This window comes from Etheostoma spectabile, chromosome 12 (assembly GCF_008692095.1).
Source record: "Etheostoma spectabile isolate EspeVRDwgs_2016 chromosome 12, UIUC_Espe_1.0, whole genome shotgun sequence".
Taxonomy (NCBI): Eukaryota; Metazoa; Chordata; class Actinopteri; order Perciformes; family Percidae; genus Etheostoma; species Etheostoma spectabile.
Window position 1 is genome coordinate 18,707,828 of NC_045744.1, and position 11,277 is coordinate 18,719,104.

The 11,277-nt window shown below is 39.7% G+C and overlaps 1 protein-coding gene across 1 annotated transcript; it reads right to left on the reverse strand.

Annotated features, from left to right (window-relative positions):
* Positions 1 to 214: 214 nt before the first annotated feature.
* Positions 215 to 2,329, reverse strand: klf17 (Kruppel like factor 17). Its single transcript, XM_032530631.1, has 3 exons — positions 2,076 to 2,329; positions 857 to 1,964; positions 215 to 729 (listed from the first exon to the last, which is right to left on the reverse strand). Exons 1-3 carry the CDS (start codon positions 2,154 to 2,156, stop codon positions 554 to 556), a joined length of 1,365 nt encoding a protein of 454 aa, XP_032386522.1. The 5' UTR covers positions 2,157 to 2,329; the 3' UTR covers positions 215 to 553.
* Between the last annotated feature and the right edge of the window lie 8,948 nt (positions 2,330 to 11,277).

The window sequence follows — 11,277 nt, forward strand, 5'->3', positions numbered from 1 at the left end:
TAACAATTGTCAATATAAACCCTTGACCTGATTTGAGTAGTATTAAAGATATAAGTAGCCTACATGTAAACATTCAAAAATACAATTTACAAATATGTACAAAGTTCTGGGTCCTGCCCGCCGTGAGTTTTCCCTTTTGGGAAGCAAATATGCATTCTTGTTAAGGCACTCACTAACAATCAATAACTTATTTCAGAGACAGGACGAGGAAGTCTTAAATAGAAACCACTATAATTTAGCCAAAGTTCATATATCCACAGATATGTACAATAAAAACACCAGCACTCATTCTTATTTTCTGATAGAGAGCCACTTGTTTTGAAAAACATAAAACGTCCCCATATGAATAAATGTGGGGTATGATCAGGTTGCTGTAAACTCTCTACAAAAGGCACTGTTCAAATGCTAAAGCCCTAACAGGAACGTTTTGTTTCATTGGTTAGGGCCAGATGCATAAACTGTCCAATAGTGAGGGGACAACTCGTGCTTCTTCTGGGATGCTCCAGGTATGGTCCCGTGATGGATTTTGATACAAAAGTATCCATAAGTTGGCCTACATGTGCCTCTTCATGTGGAGAGCCAGGTGATCTGAGCGGGAAAACGCACGCTCACACAGGTGACACTGGAAAGGTCGGTGTCCGGTGTGCTTTCTGAAGTGACGGGTCAGCTCATCTGACCTGGCAAACTTCCAGCCGCAGCCTTCCCAGTTACAGTGGTAGGGTTTTTCACCTGAGAGACATGACCAAGGAAGGAATTTGTTTAAATTGCAGCCTCTCCAGTGCATGAACACGTATGGAATCAAAATAGGTGAACAACTGACAATTAAAATAGATTGTGGGTTTAGAAATGTTCTCACCTGTGTGTGTTCTCACGTGGGCTTTGAGGTGGGAGCTCTTGGTGTAGGTTTTTCCACAGCCGGGGAAATCGCAGCTGTGCGTCGCAGCACGTTTTCTGGCCCACGATCTGCGGCCTCGTTTCTGTTTGATGCTCCCCGCCTCATCCTGAGCGTAAAACTCCAGCAACGATGGCGACGAAGGAGGAGTGAGCATCACCCCCTGTATGGATGCCGGATGGTGCTGCTGGTGAACGCGGACTGGCTCTCTGTGGATGCTGTACTGTCCTTGAAACTGTGCCAAACTCTGGTGCGTGTAATGCGGGTGGTAGGGCGCGTTCATGTACTGATTTTGGAGATGCTGTTGACTAGGGTGTTGAGGATGAGAGTTAATGCGTGTCAAATGGCAGTCTGTGCGTCCCTGAGGGGCAGGGTGCTGCATGGGGTGCGCACCGAATCCCGGCAACCCACCTGGGACTGTAGCCTGGTGGTGCGTAAAAGCTGCTGGGTGCACGGAGCGCATCTGGTGATTCTCATACATCTGTCCCATAAAGTCACCAGTAGCCATCATACAAGACTGGCCTACGGACTCGGTTTTGATTTTGTATCCAAGCGGTGGAGAAGACGTGGCTACTTGGTGATGAGTGGGAGTAGATGAAACCGGGACCGGATTCAACGCTCGCAGTTCGGTGTACTCCCGCAAGCATCTCGCCCTTCCTTCGCACTCCGGTGAACTCTCCCCCGAGTAACTCAACTCTGGCGTGAGAAGCTCCTCCATGAGACTGCGGACTGGGCTCGAGCCCGTGAAGCTTACCGTGCCGTGGTAGCTCTGCGCGGCCAGGTGAGATGGAGGGCGGTCACTACAGTCTGGCACAGAACTACCGCTGCAGCTCTCGGGTGACTCCGGCAGGGAGTACAAGCACGGCTGCGGAGAAATGTTCCCGTTGTTGCTTACAACATCGGAGTCTATAGTGTTAGACAAAATGAACTCGAGGTCCACGAATCTCCCCAGCTCGTCGTCGTCTTTGGCTAGTAAAGCAGGAGACTGCACTATGCTAAACTCCACTTCGATGAGCGGGTTGTCTGTGCCACCTGTTGCGCTGCTGCGTGCACATTGATCCAGCTTGCACATCTGTAAGGAGAGCAGACGGGAAAATTAGAAGAACAAAAAAAACAAGCCAACCAACAATCAACAAATATACAATCCTACAGACATAAATAAAACTAAAAATCCTCTACTTACATTGTCGAACTGTTTTCCTTCCATAGTTTGACCATTCAGAAACGATGTCAAGGCAGGCATCACCGCTTCAGCCATAGCCATGCTGACCGGTTAGATGACAAAAGGCAAGAATTTAAAACTGTAAACGCGAACAGAGACTTTGCTCTCCGTCCATGTAACGCCTTTTGGGAACTTTGACAGATGAGGAGCGTTCAGAATGCGAACATCGACCGAGCTGACGGAGCCTCTTATACAAGCTCCTTTCCGGGAGGTGCGGCTTCGACTCCCCCAACACACACACACCCCTCCCCCAGGGCAATCAGTAGTGTAAACAAATAAATAGCATTCATGTGCGTCGAGTGGGTAAATACCTAAGCGCATAAAGTAGGCTATGACTAAAACAATCATCCATAATTCCATCTGAATGAGTAAATGATGGAATATGAACATTGATTTAAGGGTTAGTTTTTTTTTTTTTTAAATCTACATTTCTTTTCACTCTAAAATCACCTTTTATTAAGACATAAAATTGTGTGAATAAGTGTGTGAAGTGAAAATCCAAACATTCCCTTTGGGGCAGGTACAGGGCGCTACACTAAACCCCAACATTAGGGGTTAACAGCTCCGACCCTTCTGGGGAGTGCTGGGAAGTCAAAATTCCAGTGCGTAAAAGATCATTAAAGTTGCCTGGTATGCTTTGCTTACGTCCACTTGATTCTTTTTTATATAAATAGCCTACTAACACCTACAAGAGGAAAATCCGGCATATCTGTCATTTTATGCTGCCAGTCAATTTAACAAAGTGAACGAATCTCCAATACATTTATTTGGCAGTTGAAATGTCCCCATTAGTTTCGTCCCATCTTATTCAAATACGCGCAACGCACACACACATCATTAATTTGTCCTGAGTTAGCCTACCTGAGCATGCTTAACACAAACACAAACGTGTGAAGCGACTGGCTCATCGAAACAACCTGTTAATCTGGGTGTGAACAAAGGACTACACGTTTCTTAATGACCTTCCCCCAGCAGCCCTTTAAGTCCCCTGCCGTCATTGCTATGGTAATGCAGGTGGATGGGTGTCGATAGTGGAGAACGGAAAGAGAACAACGCGGGGACTGGTTTTGTTTTGCTTTAAAAGTTACATTTATTTGCAAGTGAATATAACAGATGAGTCATAGCGAGCCCCCCCACCCCACCGTGGCTGGCTATCGTAGGTACAGGTCACAAGTCACGCACCCTTCATAAAAGTGACACTAAAAACTCAAAGTACTATTTTAGATAGATATTATCACGATAACCGATGTCCAAGAGTCCAGTTCTCCGGATTAGATGGTTTTTTATTCGTTATTTGACAGTATAAACACACACTGACCTCCTCAAGCTTTTATTTTGCCACTTCCGGTTACCGGCATTGTGAATTTGCATATTAGTTAAATATTTATTTTCACCCGAAACATTTAGATTTGGATTTGACATTTATATTTATATTTAACATTTAGATTTAGATTAAACATTTGGATTAAACATGTAGATTTAACATTTAGTTTTAACATTTAGATTTAGATTTAAATTTAACATTTAGATTTAGATTTAATGTTTAGATTTAACATTGAACATTTAGGTGTAACACTTAATATTTGGATTTCACTAACATGAACCGGCCTACATGTCAGGGGGGAAATGTCATTTTTATTTATTCATTTGTTGGCTTAAAAGTGCTTATATCATACCAGAATCAGTTGATTGAAAACAAATGCAAGAAACAACATAACCATCTCCTATCCTCTCCATAACCATTAGAATAGGTCCAGTGTCTTTTAGTGCAATCAACTAAAAAACAAAGGCAAATGTAATGTTCATAAATAGACACGTTTTATCAACTTGATAGCATAAACATCAGATATCTAACGGCAGTCAGACCTCTCTCTCTACATAAGATTGCATACTGTACATCTCTCTCTGTCAATGACTTTTTGGAAAACAAAAGGAATACATATATTTGTTCACGCATAACCCATATAGCATGTAAAATGAAATATTTCCTTGTTTGGTATTAACAATGCATTGTGGACAATTCTCTATTTTGACACTTTTATCAAATGTTTAATAAATTCTTAAGAAGAGAAAAAAAGTTTGTTTGTTTAGTGATTATCATTCTTGTTTTTACATACAGAAAATTAAGGAAGGAATGTCAACAAAACAAATAGGGTAAGGCAAGCTTTTTTAGGTGCATTTTCTTTACAAAGACAAACATATTTTTGGTCTTTCCTCATACAGGTGTTAAGATAAGCTTTCTAATAACAAATTATGTAATAAAAAAGTTATATAATGTCACTGTCTCTTGTCCTACAGTATATTATATTAGATTGGACAACTTTGGTTTGATTTTTAAATCCCCAAAAAACAACAACAAAGCCGAACAGACTAATGCAAATAATTCTTTTGTGCGGCTGCAGGTGTGGTGAAAGGCAGCGTCCAGCAGCTCTCTCCCTTTATACTCTGTTATTTTTAACCTGCTGGACTTGCGCAAAACACATTCCGTTTCTGTCTATGAGCCAAGTGGAAATGGACTGTTTCCTGAAGAAAAACTAGACACTCCTCTTCTTGAACTCTGCGGCCACGTTTAGATGCTGAGCTGAGGATACAGACATGGAGCAGGAAAACTATCACATTTCTACAATATTAATTAAAGACATTTTGTGATTGGCCCACACTGCTTTTATTTTGAGGCAAATACTTTGTGGTTTATTGGGAATTTGCTGTTCTACTGAACCTTCTATTGTGCAATAATTAGCCGGTTAGAGATGTCATATCTATGTATTCTTGAAAAAATCCACATAGGCCAATTGAAATGTAATGTAGGAAATATCCCAAATAAAAAAACCTGCTGAATAAAGGCTGTGATCTCTCCCGCAGAGAAAACTATCTTGTTCCATCAAAGGCATTATCAAACCCAGGTCATGTAAAAACCTAACTAGCCAAGAATAGAGAGAGATCCAGATAAAGAATCGCCCTGGGCTCAGGTATCTCCTTTTGTGACTTGCTTTCTGAAAGGGAGGAAGTCTTTCAGCTCAAGTGTTTTCTAAACACAATTACTTAAGATTACAGTTAAACAGACAGACAGAGAGAGCCAAGGCATCTCATCCTGGGTACACTGAAATGTTTTCAAAGTAAAGATAAAAGAGTGGCTTATCTTGTTCAATCGTTTGTGTATGTGGAAAAGTCTCAAATGGTGTTCTATTATTTGTTCACTCAAGCCTCTGCTAACTCAAAACACTTTAAAACAAATATTTCTTATTCAGTTTTCTGCTTCATTCAGCAAATGTTTTATTGCTTTTAATCCAAACCATCTTTTTCAATGTGGAAGATGAGATGATTTGCATTAGCACATATACATGTAGCATTTGTGTTCTACTCCAGCCCATTCTCTCTATCTTTTTTTCTTCCTCTGCTCCCTTTGATACGACACAATTAGGCACCCAATTTTTATGGGTAACTTACCGCTGTGATTCCCAACCAGGGGCAGGCTACTTAAGCAGTTACCAGGCGGTACAAGGAAATATTGACAATCAAAACAAATTTAAAGAGAAAAAAATAGAAGTAGATTGGATTGAAGAAAAAAAAATCCACATGAAGAGTCAGCTGTAACTCCCAAACAACTGTGTTAATATTGAGTATCTGAAAAAGTAGTTAGCAAGCAAGCAGAAGTCTAACAGCTAGCTAAAAGTATACATGGCTGGACTGGATGTATCAGGTAAAATAGTAAGCTAAAAAATATATAAACAGTAAAAACGGTTAGCAAAAGGTAGCCTAATGGCTAAATGGTGAAATAGGTAAACTCAATAGGTTAACGGTTAAAGTAGCTAGCTAAACAACTATTAAGCAGCTGAAATAGTTTGCTAAAAGTAGACCTTTTAAACAGTTGAAATAGCTAAAAGTAGTAAACAGCTGAAATAGTTAGCCAAAAATATTTAAAAGCTGAAATTGTTTGCTAAAAGTATTTAACAGCTGAAAGAGTTAGCTAGTATTAAAGTATTACACATTGGAAAGAGTAGCTAAACAGATGAGTTAGTTAGCTAAACAATTGAATTAGTTAGCTAAACAGTTGTAATAGTTTGAAATAGTTAGCTAAACAGTTGAAATAGTTTGGTAAACATATCTTAGGTAAGACAGTTTGCTAAAAGTATTAAACAGTTAAAATAGATAGCTAAAAGTAATGGAGTTATGGAAATGAAATGGTAATGGAATGATGGAAAAATGTCCAGCATCTGCCACACAAAAATGAACCAAACTGCAACACAAACATTAGTTCAAGCTGTATGAAAACACTAGCATTGTTGAATTAATAGTGTTAAATAACATCTGGTTTAATAATTCAAATTAACGTATTTGAAACATGATAGTTGTTGTTAATAAAGGGGTACTTAGGTTCATCTGACAGGCCTGTGGGAGTACATTAAACGGTTGGAAACCACTGATTTACTGAGATCATATTTGCTTTGATGCTCAGAATAGATGCAGGATTTTCAAAGGGATCAGCTTACTGTACAAGCATATTGTATACTAAGTTTGTTTCTTGCAACTGTGTGCCAGCATGCTCACGCACATGTAGGCCTACTGTACAATCACTGTCATCCTCTCATTCAGACATGTCCATACACATTGTTTTTGTGTTACTGTATAAACAGTAGCTGTGAACTCAGAACAGCCAGGAGCAATCAACTTAGCAGAATATGGGGAGACAGACAAACCCATACACCAACAGCAATTATTCTCCATCACGCGCAGAGTGAGGGGAAACCCAACTGTTATCTTGGATAAATATGCAGCCTTGCATAGCATGAAAATTCAACAAAGTGATTGAAGAGAAAAAACAGAAAGTAAAACTACAGCACAGAGACAGGCTAGTTAGTTTGTAGAAACATATCAAACGGAGGTGGGGAGGAAAGGACATAAGAACAAACGTGAACCGATGGGAAAAAAGAAAAGCAACAACATCGGCCTGAGGCCCTGTAATCAGTGGCTCTGCTCTTCCTGAGGCCAGACTCTGACGCCTGTTTGGCCAAACAGTCTGACTGCAGGGTGGAAGACTGGACTGGGTTAGACAGATACTGCATCCATGTATTTATAAATTAGACATACTGTGTATAAAATGGTGAACCTATTGATTTATTTCATGAAATAACATAGGACTAATAGCATAGTGCACATCCTTCCAGACACATACCTACAATAAAATAATTTCATAAAAATAATATTTTAGGTTGCAAAGCAAAGTCCTACATTGTGTTCAACATCTGAGAAATCGGGACAAATATTTCCAAAACATGCTACTGACATCATGTGGCTAATTTAACATGATCACATGTGCTAATACACTCACTTGTATATCAAACAAAATCTTATTGCCCTGCCAAAATGTTAAGCTACCAATAGTGCTAAATGGCTTAGCCTCTTCCAGTAGGTATGTCGGAGTTCACGGTGCCTAAATGGTTTAGAAGCGTTGAACACTAATAAAGCCATTAGCAGCTAGCTGTTAGACTAATGAGATCAGGATGCCACATACTTAGCAGCATGTTGGCCGATTTATGTATCTTGTGTGTGTGATCAGGATCAGATGTAATTAGGAGCTGGGATGATAATGATGAGCCACTGAGTAAAGAGAGACAAAAAGGCCCTGTTCACACCTTACATTAACATGCATCTTGAGTGACCACTTGTGATTGGATCTCACTTCCCCGCTCCAAATGCAAATAAACACGTACATCATTTCTGTTTGCAAAGACCAAACGCATTGTTGTTTTTAGCTGGCTGGAGGCAGCAATGAACTGTGCAATGTGCCTAGTCTGAAAATTAAAAAATATATAATAATAATAAAAAAACACATTGGAGGTCACTTCTCACTTCTTTCTGTCGTGGTTTCAGATCTTCTCAGGAGTAGCCTTCAGCAAGCGCAGACAGTCTGACAGTCACCATTATGTCACAAAAGGGAAAGCACAAAAGTGAAAGCACAATTATTTGGCACCAAATTATTATGAAAGATTCTCAGGGAAGTGAAATATTTATGAGCAGGAATCATTAACTTAGAAGCAGCATAAAAATAAAAGCTAGCTGCGTTAGCATTTAAGACAAAGACCAAGAGCATTAAACCACTTCAGAGTTGCTTCTTCTTTACCTTCTTGTTGGTTCAGCAAACAAAAAAAAGTGCATTGACATCCAACATCTGTGGGATGTTGGCATTTAAAGTGAACGGTCACAAAAAAAGTTAGAGGTACAGGTTGTCTTATTGACTTTATGGGCAATGTGGCAAACAGCCCCAGACCCTAACCGGGGTGGCTTACACCATTGTTTTGTAATAGCTTCTTTTTGGGGGGAGACAAATACAGTTTTAGCCTGGTCGGAAGGCCGAAGCAGAGAGAAAACAATTTACACACTTAACCGACTTAATGTAGATGTACTCTGACTTGGCAGCCATACTGATACAAGAAGCTTGTTAGTTCTGACATACAGCTAACAAATGACAATAATTTACACATCAGGAGGTTACAGACCGTACAAAAAAGGGCAGGGAAACCTTTTATTTATCTTCCTATCTGACCTGACTTTTCCCAAAACCGTAATACACTTTTCCTTTGAACCATTCAGATGTTGCATTGCTTTAAAATTAGCCATGTTCTGACTTTAGGACATGGCAGTATAACTCAGACATTAAAAGTGAATATGGAAATGTACGCTTTCTGTAATTCCCTTATATTTAAAGGGTTGGCATGAACAGCTTTCATTGGAAGTACTTTTTACCAAAGAAACAGTCCCTGTAAATTGACTTATGGATTATGTCTGAAAAAATACTGTTTGTTTAAAATGTGCTTTTTTCCCAGAGAGTTAGATGAGAAGATCAATACCAATTATATGTCTGTAAGTAAATATTTGGGTGAACTGCTCCTTTAAAATAGATTGAAAAGAGTGATATGAAAAAAATCATGCAGAATCAAAGCTAAAAATTAATTTTACTAATGTGAGTTGAGATTACCCTGTCAACCATTACTAAGGTCAAGAATGAACTTTCAGTCTATTCTATTGTAAATGTGCTGTATTTTATATAGCGCTTTTCTAGTCTTAACAACTACTCTAAGCGCTTTTACATACTACAGAAACGCATTCACCATTCACACACTGTGGCCGAGGCTGCCGTACAAGGTGCCATCAGAGCACCTGAAACTGCTGTTAGTCCTCCAACTTTGTGCCAAAAGTAGCCTGCTTGTGTCATTACACGAGGGTTGCTGTTTAAAGAAAATGCCTGACAATAGGTGCGCCCTTAAAGAAACTATGTGGTAAAACAGCGAGATGATACACTATAGTGTTGCTTTTACAGCATAGTGTCTATATGATCTGTTTAGCAGCAATCCTTGTGCTCTTGGGCAATAAATGATAGCTCTTCGTCCATCTTGGATGCTTCACTTAGCTCATCTTTCAGCGGCTGAGCTGTGTAACGTTTCTAACCAGCCATGATACTCTAGATAGACTTACAACAAAGGGACAAAATCATACCCGTTGTTCAGCTTTTGTAAGAGGCAAAAGGAAAACATTTGATGCTTGACATTTTTTCTGTCATCATTTAACACCGTGTTCATTTATGCATGTGTGTGTATGTCAATACGCACATGCCTGTTGCACCATTTGTGTACCACTTTCACTCTCGGACCTCTGAGGACCACCTCAGTACTTGTTGTGTGTGGACATGATGTACCAGAAACCAAATCTACAAACCATTTCAGTGCTAGGCCAATGATTTAAATGAAAGTGATCTAACATGTTCAAGTTTAAGAAAGTCGTAACCATTGTAAAAGAAATTCAAATATCTTTAAGGGATGTCAAATGACGTAGTGCTCTCTGAATTACCTCATTTCTTTGCCTTCTGTCACGGGCCATGAAAAGGCTAAAGAAAGCTGGTGCACAACGTGGGTGAGTGAGAGGCCAAGGGGTGATGTATTGTGTCTAACACACTGTGTATTCTTTGTCAATACTGTGTCTTGTGGTAGGCTATGGAGTTCAATTCCCATCGGGGCCACCCATGCAGACCATAAATCTACGAGGGAAGAGTTTTGCCATTGAAATATGCAGCACTCAGTGGGTTGTTGCTGCTCGCTCTTGTAGAATTTTGTTAAGATAAGACACAATTCTGGCCCTATTTTTGTAAGGCCTAGAGATGGTGCTTTTCAGTCTCTCTGTCAGTTGGTCGGTCCATTACCTTGGTCCAGACTCCAGACTGAAACATCTCAATGCCATTGGATGGATCACGTCCCCTGGGGATACATCCTAAATACCTTGATGACTGTTTTGGTAAATTAACTGGATACTTGCGTCCTAAAACATTCTGCCCAGCCAGCTAAACACCCCACCGCTCTTGTGTAAATAGACCTGGTGCATACTTTTAGCGGAGAGCTGCTTCTTGCACGCTTCTGGGTTGCGATGTGTCATGGCTGGTGGACTAACAGGCATTGTCTTGAATGGTCATGACTTCTGGCAGCATCCTTTGGCCATTAGTCTTGTAAGTTTCAGCATGGTATGTTTGCATTTGGTTTTCATTGAAATATATGACTGGTAAACCCCTAGTTTAATGCTGACATTATTCCATAGTCAAACATGTACTGTACATATATATACCAGTCTTAAATATACAGGTACATAAATTGTCTAAAACATTACTTCATACATCATTATGTCATTATCACATTGGAACTGTTTGTTAAAAGCCTTGTATATTTATCTTTCCAGGCGCCTTAACTGGACTGTGACTATGACTGTGATAACTAAAGTTAAATTACAGCAACTATTTCACTAAAACCAAAGAGCCTGAACATAAATAGTCAACAAATGTTGTCAATGAGAATGGCTTTTGTTGGTTGCCAGTGGCCTACAACTGATTTCCTTTTGTTTTTAATCATACTGTATGTAGGAGTTGTGCAACATTTGTATAGCACCACGTCACTCATTTGCTCTTTATTTGCATTTTGCATGAGCGGTCAATTTAAGCTTTATTTTCAGGGCAGTGGTCTTAATCATTTGGATAATCCAGTGCTGATAGTAAACTTCCTATCAAGTTACTTTAAGTACTTGTAATTGTGTGTCCCTTACTTAGTTTCACTTGATAAAGACAATAGCAATATTACAGTACAACAGATGGACAACGTGATGTCAGGCTTCGGATTACATTGCA